Source organism: Hirundo rustica, chromosome 14 (assembly GCF_015227805.2).
Source record: "Hirundo rustica isolate bHirRus1 chromosome 14, bHirRus1.pri.v3, whole genome shotgun sequence".
Lineage (NCBI taxonomy): Eukaryota > Metazoa > Chordata > Aves > Passeriformes > Hirundinidae > Hirundo > Hirundo rustica.
In genome coordinates this window covers 6,401,799-6,421,232 of record NC_053463.1, presented here as the reverse complement: position 1 = coordinate 6,421,232, position 19,434 = coordinate 6,401,799, and the positions used below count along the sequence as shown (strand labels likewise).

The window sequence follows — 19,434 nt, the reverse complement described above, 5'->3', positions numbered from 1 at the left end:
TTCCTCACTCCTGAGCCCTGTTCCCAGCTGCAGGGAGGTGGCCGGCTCTGCTCCCTGCAGTCTCTGTGCCACCTTTGTCTCCAGAAAGTGCTGCAATGCTCGGAGCTGCCATGTGGAGCAGGAAGAGACTGGCAGATGAAGATGGGGGGTTACATCCTCCCTTCAAAACAACTTCTGCAGCTGCTCAGAGTCTTTGCAGCAGGTTCCTGGCCAAGCAGGTGACCCGTAGGCTGCTGCAGGCGTGGGGTATGTTGAGTCTCTCAGATACGGTCTGGACACTGATGCCCAATCCTACTTACACACAAGGGCTAGACAGAGGAACCCAAATCTCTGTGGGGAGTATGGGGAGGGTGAAAAAGCTTGGACCGGACTGTTTTCTCCCAAGAAAGGTTATTTTGTTACAAGGGGATGTTTTACAGGAAGGCAACAAGGGAATTTTTAGTGGGATAATACCCAGCTGAGTTGTTTCAGCTTCCCTGGTTTGTCTCTACATGTTGCTGCTTCTTGACCTCAGCTGGTTTTGAAGTGTTGTAATAATACTGTGTTATTATTCCTAACAGTGCTTTGATATTTTGAAGGTGAAGCTTTCCTCACCCAGCTGTTCTGAGGAAGACTAGGGTATTCACATCTTTTTGTTCTGACTTGGAAACAATTGAAAGTGCTGGAATTTCCCGCTTTTGGAAATTCCAGTTCTTTTCTCCTGAGTGTTGGGGGAAGTGCAAACAGACTGTTTGGGGGTGTAGCCTCTATGGCATGTGCCTCTCGACTGCTTCTTCAGCAGCTTGAAAGCACAGGAAACCGCGTGCGAGGACGGGTGGATGCCATCAGGTCTGATTTGTATCTCTGGTTTATGAAAGCATCATCCACACAATGGCACGAACCCTGCCGGGGATTTTCAGAGGCATGAAGTGAAGCCCTTGGTGAAGTCCCTGCACCGCTGCCAGCCCTACGTGCATTTTCAGCCCCTTTCTCAGCAGAAGCATTGCTCGGAGAGGTTTTGTGGTGTCTTCAGGGCCCTCCCTGGAGCTGGGGCTGGGATCTTAGCTGAGTTTGCCTACGGGAGCAAGGAGACACCAAGGCTTCTCAGTCCCACCCAAACCTGCCCCAGTAAGTCAACTGCTCTTGCCCCAGGGTGAGCAACAGTGAGGTTTTATTTATCAGATTTAAAATTGTCTTTTCCATCTGGGTAAATTCCTTGGTTTAGTGGCATGTTCGGGTATGAATTATTTCGCTTCAAGACAATCTCCCTACCCAGACCCCTCTGCTCCCCTCCCCGAGACTCCCCTGCTTGCGATGTGGTGCTGCTTTCCAGCGCAAAGTGAGTTGTTCTCCGGAGGGGACTGAGCATCCCCTGAAGCCCCCGAAGCTGCGGTGACATCAAGGCAGTGGCTGTGTGCTGGCTCAGACACAAAGGGCGCCAGCTGCCACCTAGTCCTCCCCGCCACACAGGGCCAGCAGAGCCTTGCGGTAGTCGCCAGAGGTGTCCTTCTGCAAGAGGGAGATCCAAGTCACACAACCAGCCCTGGGGAAGCCTGGTTCAAGGTGCTGGGCACAGGGAAGGCACAGCTCCATGTCCTGGACACCCTGCAGGTATCCCTGCAGCAGTGGAAGATGCCAGCACGTGCTCTCCACAGCCAGAGCAGCCAGCACTGGGGTTCCCCCTCCCCAGGTGATGCTCAGCCCTTGTGCCGCTCATGGCTCAGGTCCCCTCAGGGCTCAGGGCCAGGACTCAGCCAGACAAGGTGATGAGCCAGGAAGGGATGTCCCTGTCCCCTCACCTCAATCATGTGGTGCAGCGATTTGTCAAACAGGTCTATGAACTCGCCCCGGATGTTGAATAGGTCAATCTCGCTCCGAGAAATCATGATCCGGGTCAGGGTCCTCTCGTCTGTGCCAGCGCCCTGCAAGGAGGAGCTTGAACAAAAAGCCCTGCAGGGACTGGGGCTCACAGATGCTCCTGGTATCTCCAGCGCAGTACAAGCTGAGGACCAGGCCCACAGGAGGGCCACAAAAATGAGACTGGAACACCTCTCCTGTGAGGAAAGGCTGAGGGAACTGGGGTTGTTCAGCCTGAAGAAGAGAATGCTCTGGAGAAACCTTATTGCAGTCTTTTAATATTTAAAAGGGGCTTTAGAAAGATGGGGACAGGTTTTTTAGCAGGGTCCGTAGTGATAGGACAAGGGGTGATGGTTTAAGTTAAAAGAGAAAATTCAGACTAGTTACAAGGAAGAAGCTGTTTACGATGGGGGTGGTGAAACTGGCATAAGTTGCCCAGAAAGGTGGTGAATTGCCCCTCCATTCATGGCCAGGCTGGATGGGGCCTTAAGCAGTTTTGAAGATGTCCCTGCTAATTGCAGGGAATTGGACTAGATGTCCTTTAAAGGTCCCTTCCAACCCTAACTGTTGTAGGATCTCTCCTTGGACATATGCTGGACTTGCTGCCAGCAAGACATCAGCCTGACACATCTGGTAACCCCAGGTGCTGGTTTGAGCTCAGCCCTCCCTGCTCCCCAGGGGACAGCCAGAGGACAAAGCCCGTCCCTTTCAGGGAGTTAAAGCAGTCCCAAAGCATCCCAGCACAGCCCTCTCCCACAGCCCAGCCCCAGGAGGGTCTGTCCTCACCTTCATGGACTTGTAGAGCTTGTCAGCGAAGAAAGCCGGCTTGTTCTTCACACTGCGGACTGCAGCACACCGAGGGGACAGAAAGTGGGTTCATGGCACCCAGGGGACACATCTCAAGGTGCTGTGGCACCACTGTCTCAGCCAGGAGCCCTCCTCAGTACAAAGGTGCAGGCCTGACCCTCTCTAGGGACTCTGTAAGTGCCCCAAGCCCATGCCCCACTGGGAGTCTCCATGGCCCAATGGCAGCAGGAATCTGCTGCCACACTGCCTTGGCAGCGACAGCTGAAGGAGCTGCCTGCCCTGAGGGGAGCCCTGTCCAGAGGGAGCACTGACCGATGGCCACGAAGGCGTCCCTCACATCCCCCGACATCCGCTTCTTGATGGCGTGCTCCACGTCGTGGTTGGTCATTTTGATGAACTCCTGGAACACTGGGGATGGGGGAGAGGAAAGGGTCACTGCAGAGCTGTTCCATCCCGGCCCTCGGCACCAGGGAGACTCGAGCCTCAGCTGTGGAGACTTCTGGACCAGGTGGGACCACAGCAGGCTTGGGTACCTTCAACAAGGCACCTCAAATGCCGAGCCATACCATCTCTTCTCACTGCCTCATCCCCACCACAGCTGGGGAGACAGGGCTCAGCCTTAGCCTTAAGGGGGCCCCCATCTCCCCATCTCCTGTCCAGCCCAAATCCAAGCACTTGTGTTGCCACGGATGGAGAAACGTGATCCTACCTCTGCGGAGGTGGGGGTAGCTGCGGGTGCAGAGGATGCTGAGGAATCGGGTCTCCAGGGAGTCGCTGGAGTCATTGCTGGAGACATCAGCAAGTTTCTGGGAGAGAACAAAGAGTGAAGAAGGAGGTAGAGAGATGGACATAGCAGAGAGAGACACAGGTGTCAAACAGCTCTTCCTGGGACAGCCAGTCCTGACTGGAAACCCTTTTATGAGCAGGAAAATAGCTGGGATTTTTTTCCACCTAAAAAAGGCACTTCCTCTGCATGGATGTGAAGCTGCACACTCACAGATTATTTCTAAGAAAAGATGCTTTCCAGTTTTTATGGAAAAAGCTCTGCAATGCTCATGGTTAACACTTTTTGTGTCCTTTGTGGAGGATGTTTCAGGGGTGACCAACACCACCTGAAGAGGAAATTCAGAGCTGCCAGACACAGAAACCACCCTGGGCCACAGCAGTGCTGCCCATGAATGAAACAGCTGCCATTCCTGTGTGGGCATCAGTGGGAGGCTGTGCTCATCTCATCTCATCTCATCTCATCTCATCTCATCTCATCTCATCTCATCTCATCTCATCTCATCTCATCTCATCTCATCCATTAGACAGGAGAAAGTCACCCCTTCCCCAAGTTCCCACTTTTGGGGAGCCAGGGAAGCCAGCCCTGAGTCCCACACTGCCAGGAACACGGGTCTTGCATGCAGGCAGTGGGCAGGCTTGGTCCCCAAGGGCAGGGCAGGTGGCTTTCTCCCTCTCCTGGCCCACGCTGCAGGAAGTGCCCTCATTGCAGGTCCCATCTGTCCCCTTGTCCCCTATCCTGATGCAAGGACACCAGAGTCCCAAGTCAGTGAGCACAGCGCATGTGGTCAGAAAGGCCTGGCTTGTGGGGCTGCAATTCCCAGCCCTGCATCCCAGGACTGCAGCACCCCTTCAAACAAGCAGAAGGGTAAGGAACGAAAGGGCAGGCACTCACCAGGGTCTCAGCAACAACCTGGTGGAGAGAGAGAGACAGGAAGACAACAGGGTCAGAAGGTGCTGCTCAACCTTTATCCTTCCCTGACAAAGCAAGGGAAGTCTAGCAAAATCCCTTTAAACTACCTGTCCTCAGGTCCACTGCATCCCCATGAGCAGGACCTGTGTCCTCCTCCAGTTTGGCCTCTACACCAGTACCTTGGGAGGGTGGTCTTTGGCCAAACAGCGTGAGTCCCCCTAGCCCTGGAGCTTGGGTGCCAGCCTCTTGCCCCTCTTGGAGCATCCTTGCCTGGCTCTAGGCTGGCTCGCACCAGCTGCCCAGCTCTGCCAGTGGGATGAGGGGAAGGGCAGCTTTGCTGACCAAACACATTGTGGTGCCAGGTCAGGTGCCCCTGGCTGGCTCACCCCTGTGCTCGTCAAGCCTGGCTCTCTCTGTGCAGCAGGGTGAGGTGAGCAGCAGCACATGCAGCAGGGGTGCAGGCAGTGAATGGGCAGTGACGCCTTAGGATTTTAGCTTTCATATTTTTCATACATTTGTAATCCGCCAGTTCTTTAGTGTATGACTCTAAACTCCATACGGAGTGTTAGCTACTGATTTCCCATTTTGGTCAGACAAAACAATTCCTCTCCAGGCCTGGGAGTCAAGGACAGCTCACTGTTTCAGGCCCTGAGAAATGTAAACAAAAGTGAGTTGGGGGGAGGAGCAAACTTGGGGTAAATGACCCTACTGCCTGAAGGTGTAATTGGAAGGTTAACCCACAATATGCAAATAGACCAAACTTATAAAAGTATGAAAACCTGTGACCTGTCATCCATCATTGGGTGTAGTCCCTGGGGGGCTACATGTGCCCTAAATGTACCTGAAGGCCCTTCAATAAATATACCTGCTTTTTATTCCCTTAATTTTGTCTAGCGTCTGTTTTTTAGGTAGTCCCAAAAAGGCATCAGCAGAAGTAGAGGCAGAGAGAGAGGCAGGGTGCAGGCAGTGCCTGGGCAGAGGTACAGGCAGAGTGTGGCAGGGTGCAAGCAGTGCAGGGACAGGGACACAGGCAGCACAGGCAGCACCCACTCCCTCTGCTGGCAGCAGCCCTGCTGGGAATGCCGTGGTGCTCTCCCGAATATCCAGTGCTGGCACAGGACAGCCAAGCAAGAGCTCGGGTTTGACTCTGCACAGATCTTCCCAGCCCCTGATAGAAAAGACATGGCCCTGAGGAGCAGGAGGTCAGGGAACACAGCCCGTGGGTCACAGGTCTCCTGGGACCAGGAGCTGAGCCATGGAATGAGACCCCTGCCCCCCTGCACTGCTCCCGGCTGCTCAGCCTTCCCCCTCCCGCTGTGTCTCACCACAGCCCAGGAGAGGTTTGGAGCACCCCAGTGTGTCAGGGCTGCCCCCTGCACAACGCACAGAGGTGGGCGGGTCCTGCAGACCGGCCCAAAGCTGCATTTGAAGCTCAAGAGCCAAATTTCAGCATCAGTGAGTGTTACTGAACCCCAGAGTGGCAGCTCTGTACAAGAAAGGCTGCAGCCTGCTGGTTGGGAATTCCCTGGCGCTGCTCTCCCCGTGCACGGAGCAGCAGAGCCAAGGGCTTCAGGCATCAGAGCTTTACTTCCAAGGGTGTCATTTCACCTGGCATCTCCCCCTGCAGTTTACAGAGCAGTTTACAGAGCAGTTTACGTTTGCTTCCCTGAGAATATCAATTCCAGAGCAGAGCATGCAACATCCTCTTCTTTTTTTTTTTAATGCAAAGCCCGTAAAAGCACTGCCGGTATGGGTCTTACCTTGGCATCTTCGTGTGCCTGTGTGTGGTTCTCTGGTCCTTCGTCACGGTTGCCCTGTGGTTGGATACAAAAGTCATGGAGATGGAGAAGGGACATCTCCTGGGAGAGCCCCAAGGGAGTGGGTGGCAGAGAGAGTCCAGCAGCACTGCCCAGCCACGCAGTGATGCTCTGTCTTCTCCAGCCACTGTCCTTCCAGACCCCCAGCACTGCCTGTGGCAGGGAGAGGAAAAGAGTGAGAGCTGCCCTTACCAGAGCCAGGGAGACGAGAATCCTCTTGAAATGCCCCGATGTGTCAGAGCTCAGGTCATCTTCCAGGCTCTTGTGGTAGGCTGTGGAGAAGGGATGGCTGATCCCTGCAGCTCAGCTTCCCACCCACCAGTGCCTGTTGTGCCCATGGTGCCCGTGGGAAGCACGGCTGGAGCAGATGTCTCCATCTGCCGAGTTCAAACCCAGGGAAGAGGGGAGCACCCCAGCACCTCTAATGCCCTGAGCATAAGCACAACCTCTTACTCCAGGTACTCTGGAGGAAATAGGATCATTGTGAAAGAGCTCTCAGGGAAGGAGACATTGATGGCAGAGCTGGGGCATGTCACTCTGAGATGGAGAGAGGCGAGGACCAGCTCTGCTGGAGGGACTGACAGACCTTCACCACACCAAGCCATGGACCCAACCCAGAGACAGAACCTTGCCTGGGCCTTGTACAGTGTGATCTGTGCCCAGAACCTGGGTGCTCCCCGTCCCTCCTGTGCCATACCTTCCTGATACGCCTCGTTGATAGCCTTGATCTCCTGGTTGTTCCGCGTGGCCATGATTTCGATGAGGACGCTCTCATCTGTGCCGGCCCCCTGGAAGAGAGTGGCATGGTGAGTGCTGCAGGTGCCAACACCAGATGGGGAGATGATGGCACTGCCCTGCAGTGCCAGGCAAGGAGGGGTCCAGGTCAACCATGGCAGAAAGTCTACGTCCAGCAAATGGCCCCAAGGGTAGGAATCAACATGGAAGTGTCCAAGTACACAGCTAGTGGGGTCTCAGCTGGTGTGACTGGTGGATAGCAGTGCATGTCACTGGTTTGCCCCTACCCTGGCTCTCCTGTGGCTACCAGCTGGCTGAGCATGCTGGGCTGCAAAGAGGCATGCAAGTCTTGAGTGCAAACCAGGTCATGGTCCTAGTGCTTTCTGATCTTTTCTTCTCCATAGGAGACAAGACCCTGGGGCACGTGAAGCTGTGGGCATTGACAGCCCCAGGCCACCAGCAGTATGGCAATTACCTCCACAGCCTTCCTCAGCTGCTTGGCATCGTACTGCGCTGGTGTCAGCATCAGCCCGAGGATCAGCTTGGCCAAGCTGCCAGACAGCTCAGATTTCAGGTCTGCCATCAGGTCCTGCAAAAGCGTTTGAGGGTTCAGTCCCCAGCTGCATCTGCAGGGACGGACCAGTTGAGACAACATGAGAGAAATAAAGGGGAGGAGAGTGTTAGGACTGGAGACATCTGTGAAAACACCTGGGGCAGTTTAAAGTCACGTATTTGTGTGGCTCTGGGGAGATTCTGGCTCTGGAGTCCTCTGTGTGGAGCTGAGGATTGGGCAAGAGAAGGGGAAGGGACACCTTGGCTTGGGCTGGTGGGGCACCCAGAGTGGGAGGCTGCTGGAGTAGAGGGGCAAAAGAGCTGCTTTGTGACAACTCTGTTACCCTTGGGACAGTCATGCCAGGGCATGTGGGTGTGCCCCAGCTGCCCACTGCTCCCTGGGCAGGATTCCTTTCAGTGAGGGGCTGATCTCCATGTGGGAAGGGGCAGGATGTGTGCAGGAGGAAGCAGGGTGGGATGGAGGCTGCAGTACCCTGCCATAATGAGCCTTGTAAGCCTTTAGGATCTGTTGCCTCTGGGCGTTGCTCCTCTTGGTCACCACCTCTATGATGGCCCCTTCATCGGTGCCTGCAATGACAGCAGAGCCACACTGTGTCACCCCTGATCATGGGCACATCACCAACCCCACAAACCAGGTAGGCTGGGAAAGGAGAACTCCCACAGCTCTGTCTCTGTTCCTCCTGGGGTTTCCACGCAGCCCTGTGTGGGCCAGGGTGGATTTTCTGCCCTAGGAGCTGTTGAGGAGCAGCAGGAAGGTCCCCACTTACCCAGGCCCTTCATCGCCTTCCTCAGCACCTGCGCGTCCCCATCGTCGTTGAAGTCTCCTGCAGGCTGCACAGTTCCTCGCAGCTGTGGATGCAGAGAAGGGTTTATATTCACCCTCGAGATGAGAGGGAGGGATGAAGGGATGGAGAGAGGGAGGCATGGAGAAGAGAGATGGAGAGAAGGAGAGATGGAGAGGAGGGAAGGAGCCACCCAGCAAGCTGAGGCCAAAGCAGGCTTCTGTGTTAGTGCAAGCACCTGGGGATCAGTGAGGATCTCCCCACCACTGTCACCCCTTCCTTTAAGGGACAAACCATAGCCAGACCAGCAGAGAGAAGGAAGAAGACAGCAACAGACAGTCCCTGGAGTCTCAGTGTCCTGCCCAGTGTTACACCTGCCTGCCCTAGCCTGGAACATCTCAACCTGGGCCGGCCATGCCACCGAGAGACAGAAGAGGAGTCGCTGAAAGGCTGCCCACTCCTGCCCTACAGTTCAATCCTCCCGTGTCCTTACAGCTCCAAACACATCTCCATCCTCACAGTGTTCATGCAGGGCTCAGGGTGCATTTTCTGCACATCCCAAAGCACCCTTCTGTGGGAGCTTCAGCTGCATGCAGGTTGCAGCTCCGCACACTGCAGCCATGCCCTGGCCAGCTCTGGGCTACCCCAGGGGGCAGGGGTTCTTTGGTGGGCACTGCAGCCAGGGCTGCACGTGATACATTGCAGAGACATGCAGGACCCACTGCCCCAAGGGAGAAAGGTCCCAGAGAGAGGAGGGGGTTAGTGGAGCCCACGGGGGGCGGCCAGCCCTGCCACGGTTACATCCCGCGACCCTCGTACCCCAAAACCAGAGAAGGCATCGAGAGAAGCCGGGGAGCGAGAGTCAGAGCAGAGGTGGCAGGGGCTGGCTGTGCCCCATGGCAGAGAGGAGCAGCCAGGGGTCCCAAGCTGGCAGGCAGCACAGGGGGGTGCAGGGGGGCTGCAGGGGGGTGCTGACCTCTACTTTGACCGCGCTAAGCTCCCACATCCGATAGGCCACCTGCGCCGCCTCGGGGAAGAACTCACCTGCAGCACTGCAATAGGAGGGCAAGCACAGGGGACAGTGAGCCCTGGGGGCCCTGCACCTGCCAGCAGCACCCCCTCACCCTGTCTTGCTCCTCCACGAAGGGTGTTTTGTATCCACTGGGCATTGGGGTAAGAACCAGGTGCTTGCTGTGGGGCTGGATGGGTGGGAATGGGAGGAAATGTGTGGTGAATCCCAACCTCCCCCAGCAGAGCACCCTCCCTCCAGGGGTTTGGCCCTGCCCTGCAGGGCTCCCATGTGCCCAGAAGGGACCATGACATTGTGGCTGGTCATGCAGAGGGGCCGCAGGGCTCCCTGTACCGAACCACAGCCACTGTGGGTGCTGCTGGACCTGGTGCTCCGCCAGGCTCTGACCCAGATGTTGAACCCAGCACCAAAGGGATGAAGAGGGACAAAGAGGGGTGACAGGTGGTCTTACTCATCGTCCCCTCCGCACAGCTTCAGCAGAGCCTTCTTGTACTCCCCAGACGTGTCCTCCTGGAAAGGCAGATGGAGACAGAGCCGTGCAGTAGGTAGAGTCAAGGTAATGCCATGGGATGGGCTCATGGAGAGGGGTCTCCCTGAACACCCAGCACAGCCCTCCCAGGGGCGCTGGCATCACGAGGGAGGCAGCGCCAGCAGCTGCTTGAGGGTGAGCAGGGACCCCCAGCACTTGCCTTTATCATGTTGTAGAGAGATTTCTCATACTTGGTCCTGAACACCTCGCGGATGTCCAGCATGTCGATCTCGCTGCGGGACACCATGATGCGGATCAGCGTGTTGTCTCTCGTGCCCAGACCCTGCAATGGAGCAACCCCCACATCAAGCCTGGGGTGGCCAAGCAGCTCTACTCAGCCCATCACTTGTGGGACCCTCCATCTGATTTCTACCCAACCCTGGGTCTGAAGGAGTAACTCCTTTGGAGGGAAGGGCAGAGACCTCAGGTCACACAAGTCCTGTTTTCGTGGACCTGTGTCACCCTGCTCTCCAGCAGCACCCCGTGGCAAGGGGACCCCTCCTCTGACCAGATCCCTGCAATGCTGGGAGGGGAGAAGGGGAAATCCACTCACCTTCATGGCCTTGTAGAGCCTTTCAGCAAAATACTCTGCTGTGCTTCTGATGCATTTCACTGCAGGGAAATTGAGGTGTGCTGAGGGATGCCAGCACCCAGCTTCACCTGTGCCCCCAGTGCCCCCAACCTCTGAGCACCCACACCCCATAGCAACCACATCCAGCATCCCCACCCATCCTGAAGGAGCCTCCCTGAGCTCCCTGATACCAGGTACAGCCACAGCCCTGACCCTGCTGAGCCCTCCCAGGCCAGGAAGGGCGGTGGTGTGTTTTTGCAGGATCCCCGTGTGGGCCTGGCTTACCCACGGCCAACATCAGCTTCTCAAAGTCACCAGAGAGCTCTCCCCGGATGCTCCTCTCAATGGGCTTCCCAGCAATCTTCAGATATTCATCAAAGACTGTGGGGTGAGAGCAAGGAGATGCCTGGAGAAGCTGCTTAGATATGTTCAGGCCCACGCTGAGCTCGCAGGTGATGCTCACCCAGGCGGAGATGCTGCCTGCTCCTCCGGCCAAGGATGTAGATGAACTGTGCCTCATCTGTGCCCCATTTCAGCTCGCCAGCTTCCAGCAGGTCCTTGTGGGATGGGAAAAGTGGAACAGCCTGATTCAGGGTGCTGCCCTTGGCACACACCCACCTTTTGCAGCCTAAATCCCGACGTCTCAGTGCCACCAGCTCCATCCCTGCACAGACACCACCTATCACAGTCACCCACCAAGCCTCACCTTGGCATCCTGCTCCACTAAGTCCTCGCTCACCACATCATCCTCTTCCCTGGCACCCTGTGGGAGAGAGATGGGCTCAGCCCTACAGGGCACAGGCACCCACCACATACAGCTGCTGGACAGATGGACACACCTGGAGCAGAACAACGAGCATCTTCTTGAAGTGGCCAGATGTGTCTCCAACGATGTCAGCTTCCAAGTCTCTCCCATAGGCTGGTGGAAGAGGAAGGGAGGAGGTCAGGCCTGGAGCGCTGGGTCCCTTCATTTCTGCCCTTTTTGTGGCCCAAGGGGACACAGGGCAGCCCCTGCCCTTTCTCAGCCCTCACCATCTTTGTAGGCAGCCACCAGGTCATGGATCTCCTGGTTGGTGCGGGAGGCGAGGATCTCAATGAGGCACTTCTCATCCGTGCCGACACCCTGCGGGCAGAGACACAGCCCCATGAGGCAGGGGCTGGCTGGGGTGTCCTCAGAGGGGCCCTGGGGGGTGCCCATCCCTTACCGAGATGGCATCTTTGATCTCTTTGGCATCTCCGTAAGCTGGGGGCCGCATCAGGCTCACGATCAGCCGCTCAAACTTCCCCGTCAGCTCGTACTTCAGGTCTGCAATGAGGTCCTGGTGGAGGGGGAGACAGGGGCTGGGGGACCCTTCGCTCCACAGCATCTCCGAGTGGCTGCAGGGAGCGGTGGGTCCCTGCGTGGGCTGGGTGGTGGCAGTGGGGACATGGGCCAGGGGGTGTTCCTGCCTTTACCTTCCCATACAGGGACTTGTAGGCTTGGCAGATTTCCACCCGCTGCTTGTTGCTTCTGGATGTGATGAGGTCGAGGATGGCCTCCTTGTCACTGCCTGTGGGGAGAGCCAGGAGTCACCACGGCCACCCTGCTGTGCCCCAGGCTGCTCTGGAGTTGGGGCTGGGAGGAAAGCAGAGCCAAGCTGGCTCCAGGGAGGAAAGGAAGCCAGGAGAGCTTCAGCACACTGCTAAAGCAGTCAGTCAGCTGAGAGGGGAAGTGCTGCAGGACACCCAGCCATGCAAGGGTCACCCAGAGGAACAGGGGACACCGAGGGTAGCCCTGGGACAGTCTGGAGGAGCATCCATACCAAATCCCTTCATGGCATTGTACAAGGCCTCTGCATCCTGGTTGGCATCAAAGCCCTGGAAATCCTTCACTGAGCCCCTGTAGACCTACGGGACAGGAGGGGAGAAGGTACAAGAGGAAGGGGCAGCTCCAGTGGGATGGGGGAAGGAGAAGTTGAAGCTGAGTGGGATTGAGGTGAGATCCGTTGTGGCTCAGGTTGTCCAAGGCAAAGCTCATCCTCAGTCATACACAGATACTCTCCTCTGCAGTTGTTTCCTTTCATGTTTGCTCTCCCTACAGAGGGAATTAATTTTCCACTGCCTGTTGCAAGCAAGGAACCACTCTGGATGCTGAGGATGCCCCCAGGCTTTGCACGGCCTCCAAGCAAGGAGACAAACGTACAGGCACAAATGGGCTGCTAAGTGGAAAACACTGAGAAGCACCAGAGCTGCCAACAGCTTGTCCTGCTCCAGCATGCACTCCCATGGGGCCCAGGCTGATCCAAGGGGTTGGAGCAGAGACCCTGGGTATTGGGAAGGACTTTCCTGAGAGCCTCAGAAATCCTGGGGGTTGATGGAATCCATTTCTATCTGCTCTTCTGCCACTTCTGGACTGCACAAAAGGGAGCCCACGCATGACACCTCCAGAGACCTCAGGAAAAAGGGGGGACCAAAATCCCCCTTCCCAGGTGAGCTTTGTCCAGGGGAATTCACCCCACAGGAGCCTGGAGCTGGACTCTGAATGAGATCAGCACCACCCTGGGTGGAAGCAGATGTGAAACCATCCTGGCCCCACATAAGGAACTGGGATATATCCCCAGCAGAGGCACAGAGTGGGAAGAACTAAGCAGCAGCATTTCCTTAGCAGTCTTGCTGAGAAACAGCAGGGCTGGGAGCTGAGCTGGGGCTGTCAGCTGTGCCAGCACCCTGGGAAACTGAGCGTCCTCCCTTGGCTCTGCTTGTACCCCGTGCCAGCCGGGTATGTGCACCTCCCTGGGCTCATCTGCTCAGGATCTGCTGCACGGCTTCTTTAAGATCCTCAGGAGCTGTACAGAGGCCCAGGCCTGCTGCCAGCATGGACATCTAAAGCCAGCATATCCTCGGAGAAGATGGGCATCAATGTCCCTGACCCAGGAAGTGCCTCCAGGAATGGGCCCAAGGAGATGGACCCAGGGCAGCTCTGCACCCACCAACCTGGGTCCATGCCAAGGTCACGGCACAACAGCTCTGCTGCACATCCCACCCAGCCCCTTCAGAAACAAACCAGCCTCTCTCCTCCTGTTTCCCAGAGATTAACTGGGCACATCCCACAGACCCTCCTGGGAGGAGCTGCTGGCATTGGTGTCCCATGTAGCAGGGACCAAGGGGAGATGCTGCCCTTCCAGGGAACCAGGCGGGAACAGGACAGATCGTATTGCAGGTGATTCATCGGGAGAGCTGGATTTAGCCCCACTTCCCGGCAGCTCCCAGACCCTCCTGGCTTGGCACAAGCTGCCCCCACACACATGCTTGGCAGAGATGGAAATAAATTACGAGTCAAAGGAGGTGCCTGGAGGCAGCAGGAGTGAACAAGGGTGGCTGGAGGGTATTGGGAAGTCAAGACATTGGCTGTGGTTAAATGGAGAGGAAGGGCAGGGCTGTGCTCCTGCCTGCTGAGCCACTGGAGCATGAGCTGCCGGCCTTGCTGGTGCAAGGGAAACTGAGGCAGGAGCTCAGTATTCTGCATCACTCCACACTCCCTACATTCTCTGTGGGATTGAGCCCCAGGCAAGTGCGGGATCATCAGTTAGGATGGAAACAGCATCCTGCCCACTGCGTACTCTTCATACCCCAATCCCACTTTCCATCCTGTTTCAGCTGCCAGGGGCCTCCTGCCTCCCCTCCTCCAGCCTCTGAGTCATCCTGGCCTGTCCCGGACCTCCCAGCTAAAAATAAGCCACACTGGGGCCAGGAGGGTGGAAGCAAAATTCCCAGCGTGGCTTCGCTCTCTTCCGCCCCATGGCTGCTTGGGGTCCTGGACTGCTGCTGGAAAATGTCCACCTGCACCGTGCCTCAGCTTCCCCACCTAGAGCAACCAATGCCTCGGCTGGGCAGGAAGCTTTGGGTATTAAGGCTGGAGGAAATAATTGCTTGATTTCTCCGGGGAATGGAAAGCAGAGCGTGGCCCCAGCAGTGGAGAAGGGAGGCTCTGGGCTGCCAGCAGGCAGGGTGCACTGAGCCAGCCACAGCTGCCCACCGAGGCAGGGTTTTCCACCCACACTGAGATGTTTTCCTGCCTGCAGGGGAGCACCTGCTCACCCAGCTGCCACACCGCACCAGCCCCGGTCTGGAGTGGGAAGTAATTCAGGCTGGGGAGAGGGGAAAGGCCCAAGCAGGGCTGCACGCCTTGTAGCATGCTCAGGCGGGAGTTTTCTCCATCAAACGCCCAAATCCCCAGTGCAACATCTCTTCTCCTCCCCTTCCCATGGCCCCGCTTCTCTTCCCCATCCCACTGTGCTCCCAGAAGGATTTTTGTTCCTTGCTGTCCCTGCTCCTCAGCCCAGCACTTCCCCCATCTGTATCACATCCAGACGGCACTGGCTGGAGAGGCGGGAATGTAAACAAGCTCTGGTGTCCATGCACGCCACCACATCCTTGCAGCTGCTGGAGAAACTGCCCCAGCTCTGGGTCTGCCCTGCGGCAGCCCAGGATCCATCCCTGCCGTGTGGAGGTCACCCTTACCTTTCCGTGAGGTGCCATGGCTTCCCAGGCTGGAAATCACTGGAGAGAGGGCAAGGAGGAGCTGTGGAAGGGAACAGAAAGGTCAGTGTGAGCCAAAGCCCCTCTCTGCAGTTGTGTTAGTTAAGGGGGGTTTGATCAGCAAGAGGGGCTTTGGTATCTGGCACTGAGGGCACCCCACAGCTGCAGAGCCCGCACAGCTTCCTGCCAGCACCAAGAGAAACCAGAGAGGAAAAACGTGCTGAAAATGTGGAAATGGGCTCAGCATCCTCCGCAGGGCTGGGCCTCCTCGCTGCACCCAGCAATGTCCCTTCTGCTCCCCTGCAGCCCCGAGCTCTGGGGCCATCCCAGCTTTAGCGGCTGCTGGGGACATTTCCGTGTCACACGGCGCTGGGCAGCCCCCACAGCATCCCCACGGCTCTTATCTGAGTTTCTGTGCAGCGATCAAGGCCACCATCAGTCCCACACACATCCTTGGAGAGCAGGAAACACAGCTGGGTTTCCAGGGTAACTTGCAGGTTGTTTTCTAACACCGGCACCATTTATAACTGCTACCCACGGCGGTGTGGGCTGTCCCCACCCTCCCCGAGAAAGTCCCCCAGCAGCGCCATTTGCTCCGAGGAAGCTGGTAGAGAGAGAAAAACAGCTGGAAAATGGAGCCCAGCCATGAATGAACCGCTGAGCGTCAGCTGAGGCCGGCCATGAGGCACAGCCCCGCCTGCCTTCACTCTCCCTCTGAGACACGTTGCAGAAAAATCCAAAGCAAAGCAGGGCCACCCTGGGGGATTTCTGACCCCAGAGGAGTTCGGTTTCATGCCGTGGAGCGAGCAGAAGTCACATGAACTTCCCTGGCTTAGCTGCACATCCCTGCAGGAGCACCCATGCAAGGGGAGACCCAGACCTGCAGCCATCTGTGCAGCTGGGTCCCCCTGCTCGGGCACGGGAAGCTTTTAGCACCCACAGGCGCCCTGGTGGAGGGGAGAAAGTTTTGCAGAAGCGCAGAGCTGCTTTCACCTCCCTCCCCCTTTCCAGCTGGGGAGGCTGTGAGCCTCTCCCCCTTCCCGTGGCTCCTGGCTGGGGGACAGCCCCCACACACCCCGAACGCAGTGGGGCCGCACTGCGGCCAGAAGCTGGGTGGGTGCCAAGGGATCCCACCCCCGGCACACGCAGCCTCTCAGTGCCCCTCTGGAGCCTGTGTACCCTCCTGGGAGTCGGGGAATCCGAGCATGGCACAGCCCTTCTCCCTCGCTCCCTGCGTGTGGCAGCGGGGCTGAGACCACCCAACTCACCTCGGCAGCGCTGGAGAATCGCCGGCCACACCCAGTCCCCGACCTGTCCTCGTAGCGCCCCGCTGCTGCTGACACCTCCGCAGAGGCCGGGAGAGCAGCCCCGGGAAAATCCCCGGACAACACCCCCCGTCCAGCGGGCAGCAGCGGCCCAGCACGGGGGTACACCTGCCCCCCACCCGGCAACGGGCAAATGTGGGTTATGGGGATCCCGTGAGAAATCCTAAATGATGCGCACAGCCTTTGTGGGAGCCCCTGTTTCGCCAGCAATGCCCCGCTGAAGCCTCTCCAAAGCCCCCCAGGGTTCTGAGCTCAGGGGCTGCACCCCAGGAGCCCGACTGCCATGCGGGGCTCCCCCACGCAGTGCCCCGCCACCCGCTGTCCTGAAGCAGAGGGTGCTTCCACGGGTCAAAAAAAATACCGGCATCCATCCTCCCGGTGGGGCTGGGGACGTCCCCAAAACGCCCTGCCCCACCCTACTGCCAAAAAGCCTCCCGGGCCTTCAGGAGCGCCGAGCCTCTGGGCTGTTTTGGGGTGCCTTCACCCGTGCAGAACTCGGCGGGCACCGAACCAGGGGGATCCTCAGCTTGGATCCCAGCTGGAAGGAAGGATGAGCGTTCCAGGTCCGCCGCAGCACCAAAGCATGGGCTGAGGCGCATCCCGGCCGGGACACACCCAGCGGGGCCCCGCCGGTGCCCACCTCGAAATTCACCCACCGGCAGCGCAGCCCCCGGAGGGCTTGTCAAGAAGGAAAGGTTTTTCATAAAAAGAAAGAAAAAAACCCCCCAAAACCAAACCAAACCAAACCAAACCAGGGATTCCCCCTACAGCCACCCCTCGGACGGAACCTCCGCTTGCACAGCTCACCGCCCAGCCCAGCCAGGGCTTTCCACGACTTTCCTCCCCCCCAGGCCATTGCGGAAAGAAGTGCCCGGCCCCGTCCCGCAGCCCGTTCCCCGCAGCCCCGCGGTGCCCGGCCCGCAGCGGGCACTGACCGGCAGCGCCGAGCCTCTCGGGTGCGCTCACAGCCGCCGCGCTCGGGGTGTTCTTGTGGCCGGGCGCTCGTCCTTGGCGAGCAGCTGTTTCCTCACGGCGAGACGTCACCGCCCCCTGTCCCCGCCTGCCGTGGCCGGCGCCACATCCCACCCCCGGTGCCACGCCAGAGCTCAGCCGGGTGCCCGCGGTGCGGCGGCGCCCGATGTCACCCGCAAAATCGCAAAATCGCAAAATCCCCGGCTCTGGGCAGAAGGGGGTCGCCTGGCACAAGAGTGCGCGGGGGCACTGTGCCAGCAGCGGTGACACGCACGCTGCCCGGCAATAGCGGAGATTGCATTTCAGCTAGGGAAATGTCGCTCCTCCTGTTCCCCCCAGCTGTGGTTTCCTGGTAAAGGCCGGGCGCAGGGCACCTCGCTGCCTCCCGGCCCTGCCGCCAGCCGCCTCCTCCTGCGCCGAGTCACCCTTTCCCTGCTCACGGCTGGGTAATGTACACCCCCGACTCTCTGCAAAAGTCGAAGGAGGGAAGAACGGCCTGACCTTGGTCCCCCAGGGCCCGCTTAAGGAGGGAGGTGCTGCCCGAGGCTCTGCAGTGAGCACCCATGGGGCAGGACCCGAGCTGCCACGATGACCTGGCTTCTCCCCCCAATCTTCTCTTTGCATTCTGCAGACATGAGATGCAGGCTGAGCCTCTCCAGGATGCTTGTGGCAGGCTGTACCGCTTCCTGCAGTGCCCCGAGGCCGTTTCCTTCCCTGCCTCACCCACGTGTAAAACCAGCTCTGTCTTTGCCAGCACCCTCTGCCCAGCCTGCACAGAGGGCTGGAGGGGCTGGTGGGGCTGGTGGGGCTTCCCAGGAGCCATAGGCAGGGGTGTCTGACACCAGCCAGAGCAGACAAACCCACGGACCCCTGGAGATGCTGGTGTGTAACCTTTCAGGCATCCCAGCCCTGCTGGTACCCACTGGCTTGAGCATCTCTGAGGCTGTGAGGCAGCTGAGCTGCTCATCCCGGCCTGTCCAGGGTGTGACATACTGGGTGGCCGGCATGCAGCCCCAGGGCTGTGCTCCCCTGGAGGAGCCCGGCAGGGTGAGACCCTCACGGCCTTCTAGCACTGGCTGCTCCTTCCTGCCCCTTTTTTCCCTCAGGGCAATGTTCCCTTGGGCTGGCATTGGTATCTGAAGACCTCGCTCATGTGAGACGGCGTGGGTGACAAGCACGGCTTTGTTCGCCCTGTGCTGCAGTGAGGGACAACAGCCCTGCTCTCCTCGTGGTGCCATGGCTGTGCCATGGTGTGCTGAGCCCCCCTGCCCCAGCGGTGCTCACAGTGCCCAGCAGCTCACAGGGTCTCTAGATATGGGGCTGCCCCACAGAGCCAGGATAAGGCAGCCTTGTGGTGAGAGTGCACATCTATGATTTAGATGCTCTGGATCCTTCCTTGCTTTCCTCCTTCATGGCTCCTGCTCCCTCCCTCTGCTCCTTGCAAGATGAAAGACAGAGGATGGGCTGAGCCACAACCTGAGAGTTTTTTTTGTCTCAAAATACTGAGAGCAGCCTCAGCCTGAGCGCTGCCTACAATAAAGTGAAAGTTAGCTCTTCACGCCAAAGCACCTCTCCCAACCTTTCCTCAGAGCCCAGACTTGGTCCTCTTCTCCCAGGACGCTGATGACCAACCAGGTCACCCCATCACTTCCTCCATGGCCTCTCCTTTCCAGGAGCAGCCATTCTGGTGCCCAAGGACACTCACGTGCCTTACTGGCCTCAGGGAGCCTCACCTGGGACCCCCATCCACACAGCCCTGTGCCCCCATTTAAGATAAGCCCTGGACTTAGCCCTGCCCCTGCTTGCACTCAGCTGCTCAGCCCCTGTGAGCTGCACCCCAGGAAAGCTCAGATACCAGGAAAGTGCAAGCAGCCTCAGGATTTTGCTTCAGGGAGTTACAGCTGGACATGCTGCTGCAAACATCCCATGGAGCCAGGTCTGTGCTCCTCTGCCTTCTGCTGCAGTCCATTTAGGGATCTGTTCACCTCCCTCTGTCTTCCCCAGTGGCACCTGGGGTCAGTCATAGCTGTGCACGCACCCCTCAAACCCCAACCCATCCTTAGCAATGCACCTCTCTGCCTGAATTCCTTCCAATACCACTCCACAGACTGAGATGTGGGTCCTGGAGTGAGGAGCAAGGACAGAGGGAAAAGGGTTCCCCCTTCCACCTGCCCAGAGAGCTTGGAAAAATGAATTAAACTCCCTCAGTAATGCCCCTGAGCCCATTAGCATTGCAGGCTGCG

The 19,434-nt window shown here is 58.0% G+C and overlaps 1 protein-coding gene across 2 annotated transcripts; it reads right to left on the bottom strand.

Annotated features, from left to right (window-relative positions):
• Positions 1-1,133: 1,133 nt before the first annotated feature.
• Positions 1,134-17,272, bottom strand: ANXA6 (annexin A6). Of its 2 annotated transcripts, XM_040078069.2 has the most exons (26): positions 17,155-17,272; positions 14,877-14,937; positions 12,179-12,263; positions 11,832-11,926; positions 11,582-11,695; positions 11,409-11,499; positions 11,216-11,295; positions 11,083-11,139; positions 10,840-10,933; positions 10,662-10,757; positions 10,359-10,417; positions 9,966-10,088; positions 9,728-9,786; positions 9,223-9,298; positions 8,232-8,313; positions 7,937-8,031; positions 7,367-7,480; positions 6,854-6,944; positions 6,349-6,428; positions 6,100-6,153; positions 4,322-4,339; positions 3,353-3,449; positions 2,956-3,051; positions 2,623-2,681; positions 1,779-1,901; positions 1,134-1,488 (listed from the first exon to the last, which is right to left on the bottom strand). In XM_040078069.2, exons 2-26 carry the CDS (start codon positions 14,892-14,894, stop codon positions 1,429-1,431), a joined length of 2,016 nt encoding a protein of 671 aa, XP_039934003.1. In that variant the 5' UTR covers positions 14,895-14,937; positions 17,155-17,272; the 3' UTR covers positions 1,134-1,428. The 2 variants fall into 2 exon arrangements, with proteins under 2 accessions (XP_039934003.1, XP_039934004.1); XM_040078070.2 differs by lacking the exon at positions 4,322-4,339.
• Between the last annotated feature and the right edge of the window lie 2,162 nt (positions 17,273-19,434).

Bases quoted from the DNA above. Each gene is read 5' to 3' on its own strand.
- ANXA6 (XM_040078069.2), bottom strand. The intron at 11,696-11,831 runs GTAAAGGCAGGA...CCCCTCCACCAG, and splicing joins ACAAGTCCCTGTATGGGAAG to GACCTCATTGCAGACCTGAA. The intron at 11,140-11,215 runs GTGTGTCCATCT...TCTCTCCCACAG, and splicing joins TGCTCGTTGTTCTGCTCCAG to GGTGCCAGGGAAGAGGATGA.